Source organism: Camponotus vicinus, unplaced genomic scaffold, assembly GCF_025532165.1.
Source record: "Camponotus vicinus isolate PSW18456_S1 unplaced genomic scaffold, iyCamVici1.0 SCAF_9, whole genome shotgun sequence".
NCBI classification, from domain to species: domain Eukaryota; kingdom Metazoa; phylum Arthropoda; class Insecta; order Hymenoptera; family Formicidae; genus Camponotus; species Camponotus vicinus.
The window spans coordinates 17,457,692-17,485,338 of record NW_028141981.1 but is presented as its reverse complement, the minus strand read 5'-3'; the positions used below and the strand labels follow the sequence as shown (position 1 = coordinate 17,485,338).

At 40.1% G+C, this 27,647-nt stretch overlaps 5 protein-coding genes across 7 annotated transcripts in view; 1 reads left to right on the top strand and 4 right to left on the bottom strand.

Annotated features, from left to right (window-relative positions):
* Hth (Meis homeobox homothorax) overlaps positions 1-14,525 on the bottom strand; it is a 425,203-nt gene extending 410,678 nt beyond the window's left edge. Inside the window, exons 1-2 of the mRNA XM_083108981.1 lie at positions 14,240-14,525; positions 13,116-13,171 (exon numbers count right to left, since the gene is read on the bottom strand). The gene's annotated coding sequence lies outside the window, so the exon portion shown is untranslated. The remainder of the gene's footprint in view (positions 1-13,115; positions 13,172-14,239) is intronic.
* Positions 14,526-15,048: 523 nt separating this feature from the next.
* Atg6 (Beclin-1-like Atg6) lies at positions 15,049-17,876 on the top strand. 3 transcript variants are annotated; one of them, XM_083108136.1, is made up of 5 exons: positions 15,049-15,302; positions 15,777-15,937; positions 16,022-16,434; positions 16,531-17,025; positions 17,131-17,876. In XM_083108136.1, exons 2-5 carry the CDS (start codon positions 15,887-15,889, stop codon positions 17,249-17,251), a joined length of 1,080 nt encoding a protein of 359 aa, XP_082964262.1. In that variant the 5' UTR covers positions 15,049-15,302; positions 15,777-15,886; the 3' UTR covers positions 17,252-17,876. The 3 variants fall into 3 exon arrangements, with proteins under 3 accessions (XP_082964262.1, XP_082964260.1, XP_082964261.1); XM_083108134.1 differs by having other exon boundaries at positions 15,052-15,298; XM_083108135.1 differs by having other exon boundaries at positions 15,054-15,298; positions 16,531-17,019.
* Positions 17,475-18,540, bottom strand: LOC145976647 (uridine diphosphate glucose pyrophosphatase NUDT14). Its single transcript, XM_083107877.1, has 3 exons — positions 18,098-18,540; positions 17,766-17,839; positions 17,475-17,632 (listed from the first exon to the last, which is right to left on the bottom strand). The coding sequence occupies exons 1-3, from the start codon at positions 18,538-18,540 to the stop codon at positions 17,475-17,477; spliced, it is 675 nt and encodes a 224-aa protein (XP_082964003.1).
* On the bottom strand, positions 18,536-22,432 carry LOC145976765 (uncharacterized). The gene is made up of 2 exons (XM_083108133.1): positions 19,267-22,432; positions 18,536-18,823 (listed from the first exon to the last, which is right to left on the bottom strand). Exon 1 carries the CDS (start codon positions 22,192-22,194, stop codon positions 19,357-19,359), a length of 2,838 nt encoding a protein of 945 aa, XP_082964259.1. The 5' UTR covers positions 22,195-22,432; the 3' UTR covers positions 18,536-18,823; positions 19,267-19,356.
* Positions 22,433-22,454: 22 nt separating this feature from the next.
* Positions 22,455-23,369, bottom strand: LOC145976767 (uncharacterized). The gene has a single exon (XM_083108137.1). The coding sequence runs from the start codon at positions 23,161-23,163 to the stop codon at positions 22,465-22,467; it is 699 nt and encodes a 232-aa protein (XP_082964263.1). The 5' UTR covers positions 23,164-23,369; the 3' UTR covers positions 22,455-22,464.
* Positions 23,370-27,647: the final 4,278 nt, after the last annotated feature.

Sequence of the window (27,647 nt, the reverse complement as noted above, 5' to 3'; positions counted from 1 at the left end):
ATGATTATCTCGTTAATACAGGTATAAAAATATACTGTTAAAAATCTCTTCGACCTTCATGCTGGTGATGACAATCCTTTTATGACGTCTTGTTCGAATGTTTTCAGCTATTTTTCGTCACTTTTTTCTCGTTCCGCTACGAAGTACATAACAACGAACACCTAAGTTTATCCGCGCGAGGAAACGTTTGACCGATATTTATCCATCCGGCGCCACGTCTTCTGACATGATGTTACGCAAAGAGAAGCTCTCTATTAGTCCCACACTCGAGTCCATAAATTCAAACTATCCATTCGGATGATAAATATCATCCGGTTAATCGACGTCGTCGTATCGATACGAGAGATGTATGAATGCAGCGAGAGAACGTTTCTATACGAATGGAAGAAGTCTCATCTATCTACGGTAATTTCTTGCGTCATTAAACGAGATGGCGCGTACTTTCGCTGAATTTATGATAATTACAAATCGTCGGTATGGAGACTGTCCGGCGATGATTATCGCCCCGTCCGAAAGAGCCAGGGATATATACTGCCGAAAAGGCCGGGTCCAGGTCGATTCGGATCCTCTACATATTCATGCGGGATTAAAGTCGGTCGCCTCGCCGCGCGACCGACACGGGGCGGGGGACGGGGAGAAAAAAAGAGAGCAGAAGGGGCCATGGAGAGAATCCCGATTATTCATGACGCGGGGTGGCGCGCGCAATCCGGCAATCCCGGTCTGTTTGAACAGCCAAGGGAAACGCATGATCGTTGATTTCGTTGTTTGTTCTCGTACCGAGAGAGTTCCTAGGTAAAATTCACTTCCGGTACGGGCGACGCACGAACGCTGCAGGAAAATTAATCAATTGCGACGCAATTGTTCGGTTAACCGTCAGTTTTTTACTTCTCGATTTATAATGTATTTTAATCAATATTTTTAGTCGTTAAATATAAGTATTTTTTGCAAAGAATAACAAATTAAATTCATTATAGATGTAGCCGTGATTTATGCGCAAAAATCATGCGATTTCTTGCTCATCGTTCCTAGATGATACATGTATATAAAACTGCATCTACATATTGAATATTAATGAACGATGTGAAGGAAAATTCCTACTCTGCTTGAATTTTTTCGTTTTGCAAACTACGCCGCTCAATGAATTAATCATGCGTATGTTTAGACATGTCGCTAACCGACGCGAGAATAGCCGAAATTAAAACTTCCGGCCTGCGAGACGTGACAGATAGAAACGGTTCCGCATCGTATTTCTCACGAAAGAGCAGTACTTCTCTCGTATAAGCCATCCTTTGATTAATTGTCTCCAAATGTCTCCGGGTCACATGCCTTACAGGTCGTGCGTACCCTCCCTCTTGGCCCGAGCGCGACTCATGTGTGTACGAAGGGTTGGTTTTACTTTCTCTCTGCTCCTTTTTTTATATCTATTTTTTAAGCACGTCCTGGAGATTCCTCGTCGTTTCGTCTTCCGCGTCCTTCGCCACGGAAGACTCTCAATTCGATCCATATTTCACGCACACGATATTTTTAAACAGAACCGAGAATGAATAATGGCGAGAGCGCTCTCCTGCCGACCCTTTTAAGCGACGGGGTTCCCAATATAGCAATGTATAGCCCGGAGACGAATTTTCTCTCTCGGCGCATCGAATGTAACGGTATTGACTCTTCACGTGAGCGAACGAGAGCTTCAACATTAAACGTGTCGTAACGCTGCCTCTCAAGCGCATTTACATTCTATTCAAATCGACCCTACATACGGTTGTAAATACTAGAAATTGATTGTTGTGCTACGGACAACAGATATGATATACGTGCACGCGCACGAGCAAAGTAAGATAACACGAGACATTCGTCAAAATTCGAAAACGGTGGAAATCGAACACAGCATCTTGAAGTTGCAATGCAACATTTTATCACTGCTCTTTACGTTATAAATATTAAATTAAAAAATGCGATACTTTTATATAAAAAAAGAGAGAGGAAAAAAGAGGAAAAAAAGGAGAAAAAGAGTTTAATATTTAAAGAATTTAAAATAATAAGTTTAAAGAAATGTAAAATTATATTAAAACTAATATATATATTTTTCGCAATTACTAATATTTCAAACAGATCTCTAGAAGAGAAATAACATACACGTGAATTAATATCAATAATGTCTTGTAAAATTTATTAACTGGAAAAGTTAGAGAATATTACTTGTAGTATTTATCTTGTAAATCCGTCAATTCCGACTGAGATTAGTAGCTAAATTGCGGATAACGTGTTATAAAGCAAATTTCTCGAGAGGAAGCGGTGAAAGAGTATATCGCATAATCGGAACTTACGTGTTGACGGCTAGTGGAGACATCCGGAAAAGTATCGAAACGATGTTTAGCGAGTCTATAAACACAAGTTGGACCGAGCTTACTGGAGCTTATAACAGCGAGACGTTTCTGCCATACTGACCAGGACCCGACATACCCCCTACAGGACACACACGGTACGCATGAAAATGCGACTTTATAATGGGATTAGGCGGGTTGCAATTCAGATTATAAATTGGATTATGGCGCACATCGTTAACCGCACTAAACGCTTTAACCGCTCCCACCGCTGCGCGCCCTTTTGTAAACGCGCAATTTGCCCCCCTCGCTGCATACTTTTGTGAATTGACCTCGTGGCGGTAACGAGCATAAATTACAGCGTTGAATGAGAGAGATTTTCCCAGAAAGCACATAGTAATGTGCTCATCTGATTTCTATTTTATTTGAAACTTATGGAAAAAGGCGGAAGGTGGACAGTGTTATTCATCTTGCTCGGAAGAAATCTGGAAAATATTTCGCGGTTTTAATAAATATTGAACGGAAAACAATTGATCTCTTGATCAGTTTTTGAATTGAATTATTACAGATGTAAAATAATAAAAAATATGCAAGTAAAATATTATTATAAAAATATTATTATAGTTTTCTCTCTTATTTTACAAAAAATATAAAACACCGTTAAAAATTTATTATCAATAATTAATATAAATGCATGAAAATGTTAAATTTTGTAAAAACAGATCAACGGTTAAAATAGCTAAAGATTATTTTAGAAACATTCCGCAGATAGGAATAAGTCGCTCGACTTTATAAAAGAATACAATGCGGTCTAAAACGAAATGAAAGAGAAACAAAAAAGTACTGAGGAAAAGTGTGAGGAGAATAGAAAGATGGAAAGGTCAAAAACGAGCATAGAACCAAGGGGATCACCCGCGGGGTTGAATAATACCGAGCAAAATGCAGTGGGCCATCCTTCGCCACGCTTTTTAAATCAGCGCGAGATGGTTAGGGTTGATGAAAGAAAGGAAGAGTGAAACCGACGGGAAGAAGGACGGAGCAGTCGGGATTTTTGTTTAAGTGTCCGGAGGTAACCCACAGCTATCAAATGTGGACGAGATGCGTTTCACCTGCTGTCAGAATTACCTGCCTAGCGCTTTCGACCCCACGGCCTTTGATTTTCACGAATTTTTCGAGACGAACCGTCACTACTCCATAGAATGCGGAACCGATTTCGTTGAGTTTTTCCCGTCTATTATCTTGATTTTAACACGCCCTGAAGCATAAGAGCGACCGCTCGCTGATCTTCTCGATGTGGATTAGATATGAAACTTGTGCCGTTGAAGATCGTAAGCCACACGTAGGTCTTCGTAAACTAAAAATTCAGAGATTATCTCCTCATCGGATTTTTCAGGGACATACTATTTCACTCAACTCTCAATAGGTTATTCGATTACTCAAGCAGAAAGTCACACAAACAATTTTGTTTACGATATAACCGATTATTCCTTTACTTTAATAAAACTATCCACGCATTAATTTCACATATTACGGACTGGTAATAAATATCACGCTTCGTATTACGATATAATGAATGGGACGATCTTTATTCTCAATTCCCGGACATTCCGTAAAGTTTTAGTAATTGATAGAAACATGGAAATCTCTCTCGCGTGTCTTTCCTCCGGAAAAGTATCTGGAAACCCCGCTGAGCTCTGACCGATGCATTGGCGTAGACAGCATGATAGTGGGCAAAACCAATAGCGTCGTCAAAGCAACGTAAATTCGCCGATCGAACGATGATTAATGATAGTCGCGCTCCACCGAGATAGCCATGTCATCGAATCATAACGATACATCTTCATTCATGATATTTCACCGAGAAGTCACGGACTTCTTTAGATTATAAGTGAATAGAAGTATAGATAGTGAATTAAGCGAATATAATTTCTTCCGAATGCGTTCTCTTCCGCATGCATTTACATTTATCGCATTCGTATCCGACGACGATCTTAAATTACATTAGCGAAATATGTTCGACGGAATTAACGATGATAAAGACGCTTCGAGGACATAAAATACACCAGCTGTTGAACGTAATAAAAAAACCGGCGCGATATCAGGTTTTTGTCAGCGTGCGTTTGTAACCTTGCAAACGAGATGCACCTGACGAAGGCTGCGAGCTCGCATGTCTTTTCCTTCTTTATGCGTTTAAATCTGCGTTAAAGTGAATTACGTTACATTCTCACGAACACTGTTATCACCATCGTAAACATCCAGATTCGTTTTATGAAATCGAACTACTCTATTTTATTGTTAATTTATATACTGTATAAAGATAGTGTGTAGAGAAATGAAAAAATAATTCAGAACATAATACCTTGAATACTATTGGAGAAATTTCTTTTTCATATGGACTCTAACGCGCGGAACGTTAAATATCAAAAAGCATTTATATTATGTAACATATTTAACATTTACAATTTATTATGTAATTATTATAAAGCGCCTCTTGGAATTATAAATGTATATATATATTTCATAGTCACTCGTTAATGTCTTTACATTTAAAAAAATGTATGAATAATCTGTCCATTTGTCAATATTGATTAAAAACTCTTTTATTATATACTCTTCTCGAGAATAATTAATCTCGAAATGATTCTTATACGCATATACATTGCGATCAGGCGATCTAGCAAGGACGATACATTGAGGTTCGAAGGAAAAAAGAAAGGCTCGTGCTTCTAGAACCGCAGCTTCTAGAAACGAGTAACAGGATTGCTTTTTAACGCGCGTCATACATATGCAGGATTCGAGAGAACGTTCGATTCGTCGACGCGCGGATATTTTCCATTTATGCAAATTCCGTCGACGTGCGCGAACATGCAAAAGCAACACTATCGCAATTAGGAGTCGCAGCTGTAACCGCGTGCGTAGGGTGTCGTAACTTTGGCGAAGAAGGCTCTCCCACGTAACCGGAGACGATACCACGAAGCACTTACCGACCTTAACCGAGAATATTTTACTCGCCCGCTTCGACTAATGCGCTAAGTGGTGTGCGCTGTACGTTTATGCGGTTGCAGTAACGCGCGCGCGAAAATTCCACCTCATCACCGATGGCCGTGGTTTCGCGATCGAGAGGCCAATCGAAGTGATAAAATCGCGCTGTTCGCAACTAGAGCCGAGATTATAGTTGCGCGTTAAAATCCGCTCGAATCGATACGATTCCACCGAAACTTTTGCCCATTTTTTTTTTTCACTATCGAGTTACGTTTGAAATATGAATCCATCGAATATCCCTCGCGATCGTTAAGTCGTACGACTTTTGCTTCTTCCTCTCTGAAATTTCTTAATTTTACTCGTCTCGCGTGATAATCGCGCTGAAAAAAGGGAGACGCACATGCCATTCTCCGCGCTTTATACCTCGTTAGCGTTGACCGCGTCGCGCGGGCTCGATTTCACGTTATAACCGACACCGTGCACAGTGGCATGATCATGGTCGTTATAAAAGGAAAGACGGAAGATATGAATCCCCGGGAGAATCACGCGCGCGGGGATCTCAATATCGATATCCCAATAATTTTCTGATAATCGCGCTAAGCTATCGTCTCGGCGACGATAGAGAAAAGAGGAAGAAAGAGAGACGGAAAGAGAGAGAGAGAAGCGAGGGAGAAAAGGGGGAAACAGAGGCTTCTTTATGTTAGTACACGGTCCCTCGCGCGCTCATTTGCACCGGTATCTTCGAGAGAAAGAGAAGAGAAAGAAGGGCCTACCGGCACGCTGTATCTCCGTGTGTATTATTATGATAAAATATTTTTTCGCCCATAAATATATACACGTCCGGGATGCGGAGACCCCGTCGCGCGCGGTCGACCCGACGCACGTTACAGCGCGATAAACGCACCGGCACTTGTACGTGTACTCGCGCACGCATCCGCCGGTCTTATATGAATGCGCCCTGCCGCTGTTGAAGACGAGCGCCCTTTTGCCAATGGAATATTACAAAAATGCGTCTAGGACGAACGAGAGAACCGCAGCTATCGCCATCGTTGTATCTCGACGCTGCAAAAATGCATAAGATGCGATGCGTTGCTAGCTTCTATTTTTGCGCAGCACGCTTCAAATACAACTAGCGATTTTTCGCCATTGAGTGTTTGGCGTAACAACATATAAATCACAGCCATTATCTTATTATTCCTAAATAATAATATCATATTTAATAATAGTAAGTAGAAATGTCAAACTGATGATTGTACATCATCGCATTTTATGTCCTTTTCGGATGTATTATAATTACATTAGTGAGTGAGGGTCCTGTAATTTGAAAGCAATATATCGTATTGGAATTCATTTACATCCGCGAGGAGAGAGATATTCTATAATTCAACAATTCGCTTTCGACGGACGTATCGGCATATTTGTGTAACCCGACAAAATATACAGATCGAATTTGGAGTGATTTGTTTTTTCTGCCGTTAGAAATTTTGTTCGACCGTCCTAGACCGCGATGTAAAAATAAACATTTTTTTTTCGGGAGCGAAGCTTTTCCGGGCCGCGAACGTGACTGTTATCTCCCCGCTTTCACCCCCTCTGTCCGAAATATAACTTTATAACTAACATATATATATATATATATATATTGTATATATGCATATTTTTTGCATACACATGCCTGTCAAATAGCTTGAAATAGAGACCATAACGCATCCATCTTCGGACTATTAGCTTCTACATAACTCATCTCTTTTCCCCATCAGGCAAATTGGTATTTCGATCGAAAACGACTTTTCCCTCTACCCCTTCCCCACTCCTCTCTTTTCTGCTATTCTGTCAAACCCGGCGCTTTTACGCTCGGTGACTTATAGCATCGAAATGCGTTCAAAATCTCATGATTCATGAAAATTTCTCTTCCACGATATTTATTTCGATCGACATGTCGAAATCGCGCATCGGCGGCTGCATTTAGCGCGATAAAAATATTTGGCTTGTTTATCTACAACTTTGTTCATCTATTTTATACAATTTATATTAAAAGTAAAATATTTCATAAAACATTCGTTACCATTTTATGTGTAGAATCTTTCGCAAGAATATTAGAAACTAGATATGCAAATGTTTCTATTTCCTTTTAAATTAATCTCGATGGTATTCCTTCTCGATTTTCAATTTTAATTAGGATCTTAAGTATCCCGTGAGCGAGTGTATCAGAGGGGGTCAACCGGAGAGGGAGAGGGGGAGGGTTTCCGAGTCGATCTACTCGCTGCGGGGATGCACCGGATTCCGAAAACGAACTCTCCGTGGGCGGATTGTGGCCCATAAATACTCGCGGTGTAAACATCGAGTCGCCGGTGTTTGGCCGAATCGAACTCGGCCGAGCGTGCCAACGGATTCGATCATCTGAGATGTAAACCCTTCGCTAAAATAAACCCAGTCGATTCGCTCGTGTTCGACCGCCGACTAATAACCACGATCGCGAATGATATATGCAACGTATTAATTATTCCTCGCGGCTCTCTCGATATTTTCTCGCGCAACGAATTAACTACTGATTCACCGGCCATCTCGAAGGAAGCAAATAGATTTAAAGTTTGCACGGGACATGCATGACCGTAGAAATAGCGATTATAGATATTAGGATGCACAGTGTTGAGTCATAAATTGATCGATGAAGTTATCGTCGTGCAATATTAAATCTCTAATTGAACCTTTTCAATTTCTTGGGAAAGTGAGTTGAAGCAAACCATTACTTTCGTCCAATTTTACATTTCATTGTGCAATTAAATTTTGCATCGATATTATTTTTTTATTTAAATTTAATACAATACATATAAATATACTATTTATTAATTAAAATCTAATGAAGGAAAGTTTATAATAAAAAGGCATCTCCCTTGCTACGGAAAAGTATCGATTCTTAATGTTACGTAATCGCGCTGAAATCGCAAGTCCTAGCTTCAACTCACTTTCGCAACGACGCGATACAAGGTTTTCCTCGAAGCCTGCTCAATGATTTTTATATAAACGGTAACAAGATCCTATTGAGCGGAATAACGAACGGAGTTTCGCGTGCAGTAAAGATAGCACGAGGAACGAGAAACTGCTGTGCCCGGAGGGCTTCTGTATTAAACGTGCGGGCTTCTATTCAAGAAAATTATTGCAGTTCGAGTCGCGTTTCATAGCCGAAGGTGCGTATAGTGCGGCTGTACGCAAAAGATACTATCATCATCCATTGCTCTGACAAAGTAAAATCACTGCCGGAAAAAATCGCAGCACCGCGTAGTTTTATTAACAACGTGCGCGATATCGCGATCGAGGATCTGGCCCCCGTAATCGTACGCAGGCCTGATATCTCGCTGTTTCTCTTGAGAAAGCACAAATCAACCATTGTTTGCTAGTAACAGGACGGGATACTAGTAACTGGATCGTATCAGCAAGAGTTTCGTAGAAACGAAGGAATTTTAAAACGTTCCATTTTTATTTGTTGAAATAATCTTTTTCTTTCGAGAGAAGAAAGATTATTCAATTCTCTGCACATTGTAACTACATTACGAGCACTTCTAAAAATAAGGCAAGAGCGTTCTTCTGTAAAATTCGATATGATGAAATATTGTATATATTTGACTTGAAAAATTTTTCTCCTTAAATGCACGAGTCGATTATCATTATCAAAGGATATTGCTTTATCTTGCCTAATTTCGACACGTTTAATATTTGTCTCTTATCTGCTTCGGTTACCGAGGCAAAATGCGATAAATCATTTTCTCCGAGAACGATAAACAATTAATTTTACGTATCATCGCGCGTAACATATGCTTCCACAGAAAGTGTGCATGCTAAAAATTGGCGACGAGAAATTTCAACGTACAATTTCAGCATCATCCGTGACCACAATTTATGTCGATCGCGTGAGAAGAGATCATATAACTAATCGCCAAGCTCGAAAAATTGATTTTGCTTAATGATCCGTACAAGTCGCGAGAAATTAATTTTCGAGTGATCTCTCGTATTTGCAATCACTTCGACGAGCCGAATGGACAATCTCCGAAAATAGGCTTATCCTCGTGATATCGCGAATGATACGCCTGGTATCGCGTTAATTGATTCGTAAGAGGCGAAATAAATGGGTTCCCAGATGAATCGCTGCAAGTGCAATCGACGCCAGTCGGTCGGATATAACTCCACGCCAGTATTATAATTGCACTTGGCGGCGATCGAGGCCGCTGCAATTACTTCGGCTCTCTTTCGCCGCCGCGAAGATCTATGGGACAGTTGACGCGCCGCGAAGAAGCGAAGTTGAAGGCCGCCGGCCAGGTCGGACCCGGCAATTACACGCGATTCGCGTAATCGTAAAACGAAACGAACGCCGACTACGCGCGCGTGCTTGTCGTTGTTTTCCTATGCGCGGAACCTCGTCGTCGGTGAGGTAAGCGCGCCGTAAATCAGACGACTCGTACAATGAAAGAGAGAGATGAAACGAGAAGAAAAAGTCAGTTCTCGCCCGAAAGCGCATCTTGCGATTATTAAACGGAATGCGATTCGCTAGGAAATTATACATTTCGAAACAAGGAGATATACATCTCTAAATATATACTTATACACGTACGTATAATTATGATCTTATATATATGTATTACATATACACATTAATTAAAGTAATTTGAGATAATTTTTGCTGACTAAACTTGCGGATGCTTTTTGTATTGTTAATATTAATAAAAAGAAATCTTGGATTTAATTTTTAATTGAGATCTGAAAAACTAAATAAAATATGATTCGAAATTGTTGAGAATATCGACTTTAATTTACGCCTGTTGGCGTCGCTATCAAAAGCGGTCCGCCACATACGTTACGTCATCGTTTGCAGGTGCAGTTCAGGCGCAACCTGCGATCAGGCGCATCCAGGGCACGCCGGTCGGAAGCGGAGCGAGAGGATAACGCGCGATAACGCGACGGCGGTGAAGGAGGACGACGAGGAAGAGGAAGAGGAAGAAGAAGAAGAAGAAGAAGAAGAAGAAGAAGAAGAAGAAGCGGACGAACTCTCGCGCGCGAGGAGGCTAGAGGAGGCCTGAGGAGGCCAGAGGAGGAAGCGATGGTGGAGGAGGAAAAGGCAAGAGGAGCTCGAACGTGAAATGCGTGACGAGAACGGGGAGAACAGGCGCTCTGCGCTCCGCCCCAGGTATACGGCCAACATGGCCGCTGAGGGACGGATTGGCGGAGGCCAGCCACGACGCCAGCTGATGTCGTCGTGACGCCCGCGCTTCACTCAACCCGGCTCAAACTCAACCGACTTCGTTCGCGTTGGCCCCTACGGCACTCCTCCGTTTCAAACGGTCGCCGCCCACCCTTCCTCACGTTTTCCCTTTGCGTCACCGCTCCGCCGATCTCCTCATCGACTGGAGCTATACCAAAGTTGCACGTGTAGCGCACGCACTCTCTTGGTGCTCGTCGCCTCGGCCGATTTCCCTGCGCGATTTCGTGCGCCGCGACAATCCCGCGATCTGATCCGGAGAACGATACGTCTAGCGGCTCTTGACCGCTTGATGCTTAATCGATGTCTCTCTTGCATCTTTCATGTAAACGTTGTCATGAATAATTTGATTCGCATAATGAATACGATGGGATAATTTACATAGAGAGCGAAAGCGCGTTAGAGATAAGAAAGACGCGATTAATATTTCTCGAAAAATTCGATGAAGCGAAAAATGACGAGAAGTTATCGTGATACCTGCAGTAGCGATAAATGAATCTAACTTGATTTATGAACAAATCTCTCTTGAAATGCTATTATAATTTAATACTGTTATTTTAACAGAGATAAACAGAACCGAGACGACGAGGAATTTTCTTAAAACAAATAATACTAATTCTTCAAAATGTAGCGCGGTATTTTATGACTTCTAAAAAAAGCAAAAAACGAGGAGAATATCATACATCATGGAACTAAAATATTTGTTCGTTTGCCATTTTTATCTCGAGAAAAATGTTAAATATTCTAATTTCAAAGCAAGAAACTAATACGTTTAGCTCATTTTTAGAGACGGCAAATTATCGAGTATCTACTTGCAATGCTTTGTTAAGTAGAGAGAGAGAAAAAGAAAGAGAGAGAAATATAGTGTATTATTAAATTACATCCTGTAATTTATTCGTCTCATGTGTTCGCGTTGCTTTCCAATGCAATCATAGTTGCAACTAATTGTAAGTTGCAGGCCACGAGGCAGAAATACTCGAGTGCACGATGCATGACAAATATACACGTTAATGTAAGGGTACCCTCGCGGATTTATCTTTGCTCGTTCGCACTGATGTGCGAAACTCGCTCCCGATAAGTAATTAAACTTCCTAATGCAATTTGCATTCATTTCTTTAACGGGTGCTACGATCAGCAGAAATAATAATGGAATAAATCTTATACAACAATTAATTAGCGCGAGAGGAAATTCCAAAGAATTATAATATCATATTTTACTTGATATAGAAAATTTCATACAGTTATACTTGTTACTAAAAAAACATTGAGTAAAGAATATTTTAACATTGTATGCGCATAAAGTTCAGGTTCCAAGTTAAAATTTTTTAATTTTGAATCTTCAGGTTACGCTTGAGATTTATAGAAAAATGAAAAGTTTGAATTATTAAATATTTATAATTGAATCTATATATAATTTACAGAAAAAAATTGCACTAGCATGATATAAATTATCACTTCCTCTTGATTTCAAGTTTAATCTCAGACGAGATTATGACCGCTCTAAGGGATCTCGAGTGCCCGGTTTATTAAAAATTCTTTTGGTTTTATATTTAATCTCAGACAACCACACATATCTAAGAGGGAGAGAATCGAACAAGCAGATTCCGAGTGAGCGACGTGCTTGTGAGTCGGCGATTCGTCGCGCTTCTCAGGCGGTAGAAAGCGCACCGGTAAAAAGCTCTCGCATAATAATTCACGGGCGGTAGACAAGAAAGCGATGAGGGTCGTAACCATTATTAGAAAGCTTCGCGCGGTTATATTTGGAAAATGCCGATTGTTATTGCGCGCCGACTAATGGGTACTGGTGATGAATGCGCGTGAAACTCAAGTTATATCGCGCGAGCGAAGAAGCAGAAACGAGCTGCCACCTGTTGATACTTGGCAGCTCTATTCGATATTTATGCATACGTGACGAATATCGCTTAAAATGCGCGCGCTCGTAGACATTTATATATATATATAGCATAAACTAATACATGGTACTCTGCACGATTACCGTCCGTCATATAAATATAAAGTTTGATCGTGTTCTTTGTTATTGGAAAAAAGTTTTCTCTCGTACATCAGGTAAAATTAAAGTTAAGCGTCTCGACATTGTAAGACCACAATTTAAATCGAGTGTAAAAAAATAGCACCAGCAAATCTCTGTAAAATATCGAGATATTTCTTTTTTAAATCCACATGAAACAAGTTTTTAAATTTAATTAAAAAACTATATTTAAATATATTTTCTTCTATAAAGTGTAAAAGGAGAAAAAATGTGTATAATATATAAATGATTATAAGGAATTAATAAAATTTTATGATTACAATATAACTTATCAAGCACTCTCTAAAATGTTTGTCTGTAGTCTTATAGGGTATATAATTCTTATAGGCTATATAATTCTAATATAAAATAATTTTTTTTAAAATACTTAGTTTTTATGTAGAAGATTTTTTCACGTGGGAAAGCCATGGAATGGCTATCGAAGAAAGAGAAAAATCAAATAAATTGGAAACAGAGATTTATTAGTGCTATAGGTGAAATCATCACCACTAGAGTGCAGCATCTCATTGGTACTCACTTAGCACCCTCTATGTAACTCGAAAGCAGCCCGATGCCCTGGCAGTTATCAGCTCCCTGTAAATTATATATTAAGTATATTAATAATTAATTGTATAAAATATTTTATATTTTTTGCTAAACATAATATATATAAATTTATAGATATGTAATTTTATTGACAATCGTACACATACAATAAATTCAAATATTTATAAATTATTCTTAAATAATAATGTATTTTTTTTTCTTCAATTGTTAGACTTATAATTAATAAATTGTTATCGATAAGATTATTAAAGAGACGCACAGATTTAGATAAAGTCTCATGAATATCAAGTAAAATAAAAAATAATTGGAAAAATGGCTAGATAATATTTTATAATATTATATAATTAGTCCAGATTAAAACAAAAAGAAAAATATTTTTTCTCAATTTTTAGATAAAAATATATAACATATACAAATACACAATTTTAGATATAAGAAGATATAAGATTATTTAAATATAAGATCACATTGTTGATTAAAACAGCAGATAAAAATATTTTTTTTTGTAATGATTTTATAAATTAATAAAGTTAATTTTTTATAAGATAACAATATATATAATTACAAAATTTAACGATGATCATGCATCAACCGCATTTTCAATGTATTTCAATGAAAAAATATTATAAAATATTTTCCACAGAGTAATGATTTCGGACATACAAAAATAGATTGCCGATATTAAAATCGCAACACTGACATATATAATATCAATTATATATTAAAAAAAAAACAATGTTATATCTACTTTATGATACAATAATTCCTCGCACATTTTCAAACAGCAAAAATAGAGAGAGAGAGAGAGAGAGAGAGAGGGAGAGAGAGAGGGAGAGGGAGGGAGAGCGGGAGAGAGAGGAGAGAGAGAGAGAACTATTAAATTTAACAGTAAAAATTGCGAAAAATACAGAACGGCAATCTTACAATCCACCGCGGCGTATTTCGCTGATTGCGATTCGAAATATTATAGAGTGATATTTTTTAAAGAGTGATATACTATAATCTTGGAAGTATCGGAATTATCTTTGAATTATATTGTTTGAATTTACCATGAGCTGAATATGTAATTAGCTTTTAGAGAGACGATATACATACCTAGGAACGATGGTGCATCGATTATATCTTCATTGTCCTTTGGCAGAGAAATCACGCCATAAAATATTACAATATGGCGCCGAGGATTTCGATCGATTTCACAGATACGGAACATCGATGCCGAATCGCGATATTGGCACGATAATAATGATTGTGTTTGATGCATCATAAGCGCTCGACACTTCACAAGACACTCGCGATTAGTTTTAGCGCCCGAAATTCCATTTTTAGACGATAATAAACGCGAAAAGCACGAAACGATTGAAATGCGACTCTACAAGTCGCCGCGGCACGTCCATGACTAACGATTTGAAGTTAGGTGATTTCAAATTGCAATTGCGATTCTCGAAATGAGTGCATTGCACTAGTCGCGAAGAGCGGTTAAACTCCCGTCATACATCTCGACTTACGCAATTATCATAAAAGATATGTTTCTCGTCAATGCTATCTCTCACACTTTATCTATAATAATAATATTTAAACAAAAGACCTTTTTTCAACTACACAATAAACTATACGATAAGTTATGCAATACGGTTAACGATTTGATAGAGTTATCGACAGTAGATAAGCTTCTGTGTTGCAAGGAATTAATCCCTAGCAAGGCGGGAGAAAAGAGGACACGAGATTAATCGGCTTCAATGTTTAAAAAGAGAATGCGAAATATAAACAATACCTATAGGGAGTCTACATTACACCACGATATAAATTCCTTATATGTAATAATTCCCGCGTAAAATATACACACATATCTGTTTACGCCGAAAAAAAATAAACACGACATTTTACGCCGAACAATAGTAGCGCTAACTGACGGACGCTTGGTGAAACAACATCAGCTGACCCCAAGCGTCACAAGCAACGATAGATGCATTGTATATGTAAATAACGACGCGAACGGACAGGTTGTACAGTGAGCAACTCTCCTCGGTAAGCGACAGACAACAATGGTAGACTTAAAGACAAACGTCAGTTTCGCGTGTCAACGATGTCTACAGCCGCTGAAATTAGATTCGAGTTTCGATCACCTCGGAGAGCACACTCTCGCCGAACTCTCACGTAGGTAATTTCTATTTTCTACTGGCAATTCTCGACGTACATCATCGAGTCGATTGCCCTGCTCGCTACTTTCGCGTTCATAATGCTTTTTTGCATGGTTGCATTAATCGTTTGCAATTAACATATAGCGCATTAATTTGCGTTTTCGAAATCATTGTGAATAATTTGATTTTTCCCATTAAATTTATAACAATTCTATAACAAGCACAAACTCTATTAAATGGATACATTTAGCATCTATATATCAACAATATGGCTTTTGCAGAGATAGTATATCTAAATTATTATGTATACATGCATTGCTACTTGGTGCACAATATCGAGCAATGTCTCTTAGTGATGCAGTTTATGTTAAACTATGAGAGAGATGTTATTTTAGTTATTTTTTGATTATATATAATTGAAAATTTGATATAAAATAAGATTATTTAATGTAGAAAAATAACAAATGTGCTACATAATTGTTATTTTATTTTAGTTCCTATACAACAGCAAGTTGTTGGAGAATTAGAACCCCAAAGTGATAGTATAGAACACTTAGTTCCACCATTCAGATTGACTGAATCAGGAAATGGTACAAATGGATTTATGTTAGTTGGTGATTCAGGTGAAACAGAAAGCTTAAGTCATCATTTAAAGGTACAAAGAAATTTAAGAGATACTTTTTATATTTTTTTAAAGTGAAATCTGTATTTGTTAAATGATCCAATTAATATTTTCTAGGTGCGAGCAACATTATTTGATATTCTTAGTAGTAGTAGCTCAGCAGATCATCCACTTTGCGATGAATGTACCGATAATCTTTTGGTATTAATGGATCAGCAATTACGAATGACAGAAGGAGAATGGTCAGATTATAATCAGTACCTGAAGAAACTAGAAATTGAACAGCAATATCAAGGACATGAAGATGTAGAGATGGAGAATCTTACAAAAGAATTGCAGGATATAAAGGCTGAGGAAGAAAGAATGATAAGAGAACTAGAAGCGCTGAGGAAAGAGGAGATAGTTACTAAAAATGCCATAGCGGAACAAGAAAGAGAAAAAGAGAGATTGCAAAGCGAGGAAGATAGGTATTGGAAAGAATATTCAAAACACAGAAGAGATCTCATGTTAGCTGAAGATGAATGTCGCAGGTAAATAAAATCTCAAATTACCTCTTTTTACATATAATAAATAAATTTCTTATTAATTTTTATTTTTATTATACTTAATGTGGATATTTTCCATAGTCTAGACAATCAACTGGCATATGCAGCTTCGCAACTGGAAAGGTTGAAAAAAACAAATGTTTTCAATGCCACATTTCACATCTGGCACTCGGGTCACTTTGGAACCATAAATTCGTTTCGATTAGGGCGATTGCCGAGTGCGCCAGTGGATTGGAGCGAAATAAATGCCGCGTGGGGACAAACGACTCTTCTGCTAGTGGCTCTAGCGCGCAAAATGAACTTAACGTTCAAACGTTTTCGTTTAGTGCCATTTGGCAATCACAGTTATATCGAGGCATTGGATCAAAACAAAGAGCTTCCATTATATGGAAGCGGAGGATTCAAATTTTTATGGGATACGAAATTCGATGCAGCTATGGTGGCATTTCTGGATTGTTTGCAACAATTTAAGGAACAAGTGGAAAAAGGAGACAGTGGATTCTGTCTGCCATACAGAATGGATCGTGGCAAAATTGAAGATTCTGCGACAGGCAATTCATATTCCATCAAGTATGTGTGAGCATCTACCTTGAATCACTTGATATATAAGTGATTTAATCTTTACTTTAGAAAATCATCTAAGATACATTCTATTGAATATTTCTTAATCTTTTTTTTCAGAATACAATTTAATTCGGAAGAACAATGGACTAAAGCCTTAAAATTCCTACTAACAAATTTAAAATGGGGTCTTGCATGGGTTAGCTCTCAATTTACAAAAGATGAACTGAATATTAATTGAATATCAGTTCTTGTAAAAGTTTGCGTAACTAATTATGCAACTATCCCTTAATTGCTTTGTGTATAAATGCTCTATTTGTAAATAAACGCGGTTGACCAATATTGATTTTAACTTGTAATTAATTTAGAAGTATAATTTTAAGAATTAATATTTTTATTTGTGACTAATTTGTAGTGCTTTATTTTATTTTAGATAACAGAGTGGAATGATCTTTAGTTTTAATCTATGAACAGTATTCAGATTTATTAAATAGAAACCAAGTCACACCAAAGAGAAAGCTGGAGGGGCTCTGTATTTCCTTGGATCTCATGTAATCTTTTAGTTCTGGAATGCTCAATTCTACCACTTCTATAAGTTCACCTTCAGATTCAGCACCACCACCTTTAACATAAAAAATTTAATAGAATAAATCACTTGTACATTTGAAATATGTAATTTTACCGATGAAAAATATTCTTTATAAAATTATTCTATGATAAAAGATTAAGAAAGAATATTTATAATTCAAACTTACCAGGGTGTATATGCATATCATCTGTGACCTCTACATAGAAAAGAGTTTGCTTTGCACTAGCAGAAGCGCTGGATCTAAAAAGAATACAATGAATTTCTTTAATTTTCTGTATTTCGTGAATACAACTTATTTCATTCATCAACATAAATTGTAATTATACACAAATCAAAAAGTTTTATTATAAATATAATTTAATATATCAAAAAATGTATAATTTATTAAATATAATTTAATATACCAAAAATTATTGCTTCTAAACTTGCTATATTTTTTATACAAAGATAAAGGGCAACAATTAGACTACAGTATAAGTGTTGCATAATAAAACTTACAAATAAGTAGTGATTTCCTCAAAAGCCGAAATGGGCGCTTCGTAGCCGCACTCCTCTCTTAATTCTTCCCTGGCTATTTCGACGAGAGACGTGTCCTTGTCCACGATACCAGCGCAGAGTTCCAAGGCCAGTCCGAGCGTCGCGGGATAACGTTTGACATCGATCTCGTCTTGTTTCTCCGGTAGAAAGGCGTAATATACAGCCGGCCGAAATTGCCTGACAAACACGAGCTTCTTTCGACTTATATTGAAGATAATTATACAAACGCTGTCGTGGATTCTTATCACGTCCCACTCCTTACGTTGGCCGTCTTGCAAGAATCGCAGACGGACACTTCGCAACCAGGGCGAATCATGCGGTACTTTTCCCACGTGGACATCATGCAGATCGAGCATCCGTCTACGCACAACCTGATTCTTCTCCTCCTGGGCCGTGACATTCATTCCTATTGTCAAAATATCGCGAAATAACACCGAACACCGACTACGCCGATTCCTTAACTCTTGTCGATAACATTAAAAGTGAAGTAGAGACGAACACCGACGACAGATGTCGCGCATGACGCCAAGCGTGAGAATTTGAATTTAGTAAGAAAAGTTCCGGCGGTATCTTGTGCTACAGAGTTTTTGTGATATCCGGCTTAATTAACTCAAGTTTCGATAAACTGTGAGGAATTCGTGTTCTCCTACGTCTTCTTCAATCAACGGACTTCGTCGTTGGTGAGTTCTAATGATAATATATTTAATAATTATGTAACGTACTGAATCTGAATGTTTAACCGAAGTGAACGCATCACACATGAACTATTTGAGGTTATTGCGAATATGAGACGTTTTTTTTAAATTTGTTTAGAGGGATTTATAACGGATTAATTTTGCACAATGTTTTGAAAAAATGTGCTATTAGAGGTAAACATTATGTATATATCGCTTCCCTTTTCCAAAGTACGTAACATTGATGACTAACACATCGAGATATTAAATTACGAGGGGTGTAATCGCTTCATCTTTTCCCGGTAAATTATTTCCGCAATTAGTTGATTGGACCCGCGAAAAGTATGGGGTACGTATAATCGAGTTTTAATGCGTCGTATAAAATTAGGATCGATATAACGTTAACCGGTCGCACTGGCGTGCACTGTACTTAAAATTTTTCGGTGAGATACAAACCTCCGATATGGCTGCTTTCCTCTCGCGATCCGATGCTAGGATAACGAACGTGGTAAGAGGGGGGGGAGGGGAAACGGCATGATTTCACGGTTACTTCTTTCCTTTCTTGCCCTTCTTTTCCTTCTTCTTGGGTGCGTCGACCGGTGACTTGAAGGCGTCCAGGATCTCCTGCTGCCTGACCTGGGTGTCCACGTGAATCACGTCGGGTTTCTTCCGGTACCTGTTGACCGCTGCCGGTGGCGAGAACTCGATCTCCATGTCCGATGCCGTGGAACTCGACGCGACGGAGACGTCGTCCTTGTTGCGTACTATCTTAAACTGGAGCGGCTTCATCGGCTCCTCGAGCTGCGGCACGTCCCCGGTCTCCTGTCTAATCGGATACATCGTTACGTAATACGTGCCGTCCTTCCGGTGGATGTGCAGGGTGGGCGGCGGTTCCACTTCCTCCTCGGCCTCCTCCTTCTTCAACGAAATGTAGCTCAGGCTCTTGTACAACTTGCGTCGCAGGCCGGTCCGCGAGGGTATCGACCTCGGCCGACTATCCTCCGGCAGGGAAGCGCCCTTAGCCGCCTTCAGCAATTCGTTCAAGTAACGGCCGATCGCGCCCGGTTTCCAACCGATACGTGGATACTTCAGCTGGCCCACCATCATGCTCGTGTTCCACAGCCAGCCCATGTTGGCCGGTATCCTCATTCGCGGATCGATGCAGTTCTTGTGGCCGTAATTAGTCCCGGGATAAACGTCGCCGATCGAATAAATGTGGCGCATCACGCGTTTGCTAACTTTAATTGGATGTCTCGCGACGTCGCGGTCACCATCCGGGCCAGGTAGAGATTTACCTCTCGGATATGGTCGTCTTTTGATAAATTTACTAACGTCCTTTGCGATGCTTGGCGGTATCAAGGATTTTTGCGATTCTTCGACGATTTCGTGCGGTGTCGGCCGGTCGTCGCGAGGTTTCTTTCGGCGAGATTTACATTTTGGCTCGCCGCAGGGACCGACGTCAACATCCAACGGCGCGGTCGTCGTAACGTCCGACTCTTTCTCTTTCTGCTTCTCCGGTTTTTCCTCCTTCTTTTCCTTCTTGTCCTCCTTCTTCTCCTTCTTGTCCTCCTTCTTCTTCGGCTTGACGGTGATCGGGACTAATGTTGCTTCCGGTAACGATGGTATCGCTTCGCGAACGACACCGGGGCGTCCTGGGACCGCTGTCATTATGGGAAGGGTAGATATAGAAGCGACGGATTTAGTTTGCGATTTGATGGTTTGCGCGCTGATGACGGATTTAATTTGTGTGTTGCAAGGAGCGGTACATTGTAAATTCGGCAATGTCAGGACAGGATCGGGAGATGCTCGTTTTCTCTCGCTTGGTGTTTTCTGGATAGCATAATCTTTATCAACGTCTCTTCCGAAATAGGGACTTTCGGATGGATCCATCAAGCCGAGGCCCACCAGACCTGGCACCTTGCCAATGGAGTCTACGAATTCTTGAGCCTCCTTAAAGGCACGTATCATGCAATCTGCGCCCACGCAAGGTTTCTTCGTACACTTCGAGGTTCCCGTTCTCCAAGATGACAGATTCTTCCCCGGACAAACGCAACCCGCTGCTGGCTTCGCTCCATCAGTGAGTCTTGGACGTGACTTATACGGTGAGTTAATGCCTGCTTTTTTACTCTTTTCATATATGACGCTAGTCGTCGTTTCGGAAGCTGCACCGTAGTCGCTTCCGCCCTTCATACGATTTTTAAAATTGTTATTACTGTACCACTCTTCATTCCATAACGCATTGCTATTTAAATGATTATTGTCTGTATCCTCGCCATCTCTCATTCTCGTATTGTCGGAACAATTTACATCTTCTTCCGCACCTGATTCTATATGTAAATTATCGACGTAATCGGTAAGCGTAGCGAGCGATGGATTTTTGAGAATATCGGGATTTCTCAAAGCCATGCAACAAGAGCGAACGCATCCGGAACGACATATCATAGGATGCGTCGATCGATTTGTCGGTAGACACGAACAAGTAGGCTCGTCCGGATATATCTCATAAATCAAACCCCGATATTTACGGTCGTTTAGTTTCTCAGCGCTCGTTAGCTTTTCGAATCCCGGTTGGTCTATCGATACACGAGGCGGCGATTCTGGTCTCGTTAACGCGAAACGAGCATCTAAATCTTTTTTATCGTGCAATTTTAAATATGCGGGATCCAGAATCTTGCTCAATAATAAAAACGCGTCATTGTCGCGTTTTCCATTCTTCTCTTCGTTTATATTTTCATCGGAGAATCTCGCGCAACGAAATTTCCAACCGAGAGGAAATCCTCGAAACACAAACGACTTTTCATGAAGCGTAAGATGATTGATAATTGAGCTTCCGAAACACGACAGTCTCAAATACATTGAAACAGATCCGCAGGGCTGTCCTTGCTCGTCGGTTAAAGTGTAAACTTGCATCAACGTATACGGCTTCGATAGTCCGTCTATCTCGTTCTTGGCCGCGACTATGCGATCGCAGAAATATCCTGGCAGAAATGCCATTGCCGCGCAGACAAGAACCTGACCGACATCATCTCGCGAGTTACGATGCTCTTCGCGAAGAATTCGATACACTTCGACGCTCAGAGGAGTCGATTTTATAGATCGTATTAAATTGCTCGGCGTTCGAACGAACAGACACGTCTTACCCTCGTAGTTGATGTACTCATCGGAGAATCGTTTTTCTTTGTTCTTGCTTCCTTTAAGCTCGGCTAATTCTTCGGCAACGATATCGACAGACGTGAGATCGATGAAGCTTACACGTATCATCAAATCGCGTTCCTCGTTATTAATAATCTTCTCAGGATATAGATTTAAACAATCTACGAGAATTTCAAGCATGTACAATTGTTCTCTTTCCAACTTTGACATTTTTTTCTTCTTCAAGGCCATTTTGCGTGGATCGAGCACAGAAACTGATAGATACACGCGCGTTGTCGGCGATACGATAAATTTGGAAGATGACTCTGAAATGACGTTAATGATATACTTGTACGAATCGCGCCATTAATTTTGCGAATGTTTCGGGCCGGAAATCTCCCCGCGTGCACGTTAATTCTCGAATCGGTCAAGTGACATTTCCAATTGTCAGACGGTTACCATAGCGACGAATCTAAAATAATTATTCGACTAATGCAGAGAACACTTCAGAATTCATAGAGATCATTTTTTGCCTTTTTTCTTTTTAGCTTTTCTATCTCCTTTCTTTCTTTTTTTAATTTTCGGTGGTTTCACGGCTTTTTTAATCTCTACCTCGGAGATTTTCTTTTCGAGAAACTCGGGCGGTACGAATCGTTTTACATAGATCTCCCGTTCCTTGTCTTGTTTGTCGGAAACGAGAGATTTCGGAAGTAACTCGTATTGCGTTTTGGAGACACGTCCGAGACACGCGATGACAAGTTCCATGTACAATGTACCGGATGGATCCTCGCCTGGATCGAGAAGATGAAAACCACCCTTCACTGTAAACGGCTTTGGTTGATTTTCGGGATCGTTATCGATCATGGCGATTTGGTCGCAGAGGCAGCCCGGCAGGGTTAAATCGGTCTCCGCGATAGGATAAGTATCGTCCCCACGAAACACGCCTATCCTCACTTTCGTCGAGCGAAGTTCATGAACGAGATCCCGCGGTCGTTTGATGAACAGACAGCCTTTGCCCATCGTGAAACGCACGTCCTCCTGATCGCGCTTCGACGCGTCCGAGTCGCGTGTAAACTCGAACATGGGAAGATCTAAGAATATGATCTTAATCACGATAGGATGTTCGCCGATGTCTTTGATTTTAACGGGCGTCAACGTCAATTTATCGATCAGTATCTCGATTAAGTAGATCTGCTCGTTGTAGCCGCCGAAGCAAGACATGACGCGAGGCACTTTCCGCGGGGAATTAAATCGTATATGTCATTAAGATAGATTCGATCATTGATATTTTTATTTAAATACTTGAAAGAATTTTGTAACGAGAATTTTGGTGACCGAAAAAAATATTGTACGTAGAATTTTTATGCCAAGAATTTGGAGGTTCGAAAATGCGGCGGCTCGTTGACAGATGGAAAGTAACAGTCGAATTTCGGTTGTCAACGTGGTAATCGCCAATTAATTCGAATCGTACGGGTTTTATTCACGTCGTCCGTTGCCGACCGGTCGTTTCGCTGAATTTTATACACGGAACAAATTGGACTTTGCCGAGAGAAACGTGCGCGATAACGATCGGAGAAGATTAATTCAATCGACATCGCATACAAAATAATGTTCGCTTGACGCGTTCTCTGGATAGATTTTAAATACCATCTCGCGCGCAGTTTCTTCCACTTCCGCATATGCACGTATGCACCGTCATCGAGAGAGAAAAAGATTATCAACTTACAGTCACGTACATCCCATCCACTATCTGCGCGACTCTTTGGCGTTTCTAATTCCATTGGCGGTTATTACTTAGCTTCCCCTTCCCCTCCTCTCCTCCCCTCATAGGTATATACTTATATCCGAGAGACGCCGCTAGAACCGTTACGAAAACCTGGGAGGTAAACACGACACCCTCGCAAATTCATACTTTCTGTGTGTTCCCCATTAAAAAGAGTAATTCGACGAACGAATGCCTACGCATATACCTGCGAAATGCGCGATTTGTCTGCTCCCAGTGCTTTGATGACGACCGAATCTTGTTGATTTGAGCTTAAAAAAATAAAATAAAAGACTGGCTCTTTTCTTATATGGCACGTTATTATTTAGAGTAATCGAAATATTGTTAAAAAAAATAGATTCAAAATCAATCTATTATTTCACAAGATTCAATTGAAAATATGAGTGCGATAATTTTATCTTTTTTTGAGTTAAATAAAGCTTTTTCTTCTGAAACTATTATTTGTGCGAGAATCAATTGTCGCCCTGAATGCAATGAATAATCCTCCAATTCGACGACATTTCTCGATCGTTTGGGACGGGACATTTATTCGGGTACATTTCGATGGGAACAGCACCGAGCAGCATTTCGAAGGGCTCCGAAACACCGAGAGCTCAAGTATGCACTAATTGGTACGGGTGCGCGCGCGCACGCACATCTGAAGCGAGATAGGCGGACAAATGGAACGAACAGGATGGACAACGGAGCAGGATGAGAGATATATCCTGAACACATATCCGTGCGCGGTGGAAGCTGCAGAGGCCTCGAAGTAAAATTCCGGACCCGGGCGACACGGCGGCTCGTTAAAATGCTTGTGCGGATTTTGGGAGCGGAACGCTTCTCGGATAATTGGTGATTAGCGATTAAAACGAATGGGTGCTCCCTCGCCGCGCCGCCTTTTCCTTTTTCCTCGCGATCTGCCGTCCGCGAGGACCAGAGATTCACAATACCCTCCCGATCTTAGGTCCTCGACATATCGCTCGTTGCTTTCGTCTCTCGTGCCTCGTAACGGTGACAATCTTCTCGCTTCCTGCGAGCCATCTTTTTCTCTTGGACAAAGAAGCGTCTTTTAATCGTGCGACCCGACCGTCAGGATCGCTTTCTTCCTCGTCGACTCGCTCGTGGTTTTTTTACCGAGAGCGCGCCTGGGAATCTGAACTGCCTCGAGTCCGCGGCAATAATCGCAAGGGTATTCGAATGACCGGAAATAACGATCGAACGAGTGGACCGTTAATTCGCCGTGGATTCTTCATGCGGGAAGGAACTTATCCTTCTTTAAGCGCTCGTACTGTTCGTAAAGTATTCTCAAAGTAGGTCTCGAGTTCTGTTTTTGACTTTTCGTACGATGTATTCAACCGCCGAATGAATATTACGTTGTTTCCTGCTACGGCAAATGTTAATTAACGACTATGCACTGGTATTATCTCAAATGAGACACTGTGCAAACAATGAATTTTTAAGAAACCCAACAATGCGCAATAATTACGCGTATTCAGATTGATCTCATAGCACTCTGCCGTGCTGTCGTAATTTATAATGTATTTACGCCAGAAACTCACGAGTGCAGGCTTGAACAATAGCAACAGTACGTGAAGAATAGTCCGTAATCAAATTAAGTGTCGCGTGTCCGCTTAAGGATTAATCACTGTAATCTGCAATCTTTCCACGATAGCGCGCTGCAACGGGTACCCCTCATTTCCGGTTCCATCAATGACCGTTATCCGCGCACGTCACTGCAGGATGCATTTAAGAAGATGCGTGGAATGCACTTTGCGACAGGATGAGACGCCTTCGCGTAGATATTTTCCCTCCTTTCCTCTCTCACGCATATCATGACCCAAATACGTTACGATACCGTACCTATTTTCTGCCGCTCCTAAATAGACGCACTGCTTATAAACGTCATGGAGAAACCTTCATCGTGCGCGAAACGATCCCACGACGTTATACACCAATTATTCGGCTCCCTGTACGTAGGTAAATAGGTAGCTTCTCTCTCTCGATTCTACTCTGGTACATACTCGTTACAATACATGCGGAGAGCAGAGCATACTCTACCGGAGTCTCGAAGTTCATCGGCAATTTGAATAATTTCCTGCTAGATGAACCGTTTCTCGTTTCGAATTCACCTAACTATATATTTTTGCATCACGACACCCTTGCTTCTCGTGTTAAAATACGATTGTGAATCCCTTTATAATAATGTTTACATATCAAGTCAGGTAAACTTTTTTTTCCCAAGTAGTTATTTTTCCCAAGATTCTTGCAATTTCAAGGTATAATAATCAGGAAACTATCGACATTTTCAGCATATGTTCATTCTCCGTTAATACACGATCATAATACAATTATCTGAATGATATTGCTTTAAAATTTAAAGTAACATATAAAGAAAAAAAATATTAGGCAATCAAAATGAAAAAAATCATGCTTCATTAGTTTACACTAATTGGAATTATAATTATGCTCTGTATGTATCGTTAATGTATCAGCATCGCAATTTTTCGAACCGTAATTTGCGGGAGATTCTTTACGTCGAAAGAAACTTATCGTTTCCTCGTAAGATATTTTTAAAAGCCTGCCTGCGAATCCTGCTCAACTCCATCTCAGTATCGTTTATTCCTTATGTACATAATTATATTTCATGGATAGTAGATGTTTCATTATTTCAATTTCTTTTCTCGATACTCCTATCATTTGAATTACGTTGTTAGATTAATTTATTTGCATATACATATTATTGATAATTATCAATTAACATTTAAATCCGTGCTTTACATGCATACTTTTATTAATTTCAGCACACATACATAAAACTCAAATATTTTGATAAATGGCGAAAAAAATATGTATCGAAATGTTATTTATTTTGAGACTTTTTAAAAAAAATTTTTATTAAACAATACGATATTTGCTAAACAATAAAGTATTATCTGAATTATATATTAAAATCGGTGATGGATTAACGTCGTAATTAACCTTAAGTGATACATGTCGACCTGTCAATTCGAAAGAGAGCATCATCGTGCGACGCGATTGCTCGCGGGTAAAAAGGAGACGTCACGACGCGCGCGGAACGTTGTCGGACTTGGATTTTCGATGATCTAGATCTGGGTAGCACCAGGAAGCCGGGATCGAAGGCAAAATTACCGGTGCCGGTGGAAGGAGGCCTCGTTCGCTCGCTTCGAGAGGTCAGAGGGCGATAGCGGTACCTTCCTCTCTGCGCGGAGAGTGGTAGGCCGCTCTCGTCCTACCGCCTATCTCGCCGCGAGAATGGTGTGTAGGTACTCTCCATGCTCCAGTACAAACGTGTTTCGCGCGAATGTATTCGTAGACGATGAGCAGTGCGGTTGTATCCGAGCAGAGGACGGCCAGGAGTGTATTCGTGCAACGAATACCTGGGAGCAGCGTAACACTGACTACGTGGCTACGAGACCAACTAGGTCTCATGGTGATGAAACGAGACGGCCCGTCGTGATGGAAGGCCCACGGCAGCAAAAGAGAAGGAGAGAGAGAGAAAGATAATCGGTATATTAGAGGATACTCTCCCGCGGCGCTAGACGAAATTTGTCAAACAACCGGTGGATCCTAATTTGTTCTCGTGCGTGTCTCGACTACGCTGAAAGAGCCGTAGGTGGCTTGCCGAGATGTTATTTCGCCGAACGATGAGCGGATAGTTATCCCGTATCGGGGCTACCAGCCAGCCGGTCGATCTTGATACGATATAGTATTAAAAGGTTAAGAATTGATGTTGCCATGCTTAACCCCTCGGCCGTTGCGCTCGATTTCACTGAGGTTGAGATAAAATAATTCTATGCAACGCGGCCTATTTATTATGTGCATGCTAGTTAATTAGATAGTATTCACGTGGTTATCGATTGATAAAATGTATAAAAAAGTAATGCGACGGAAAATATAATACAACTATGTATACGGTTTAATA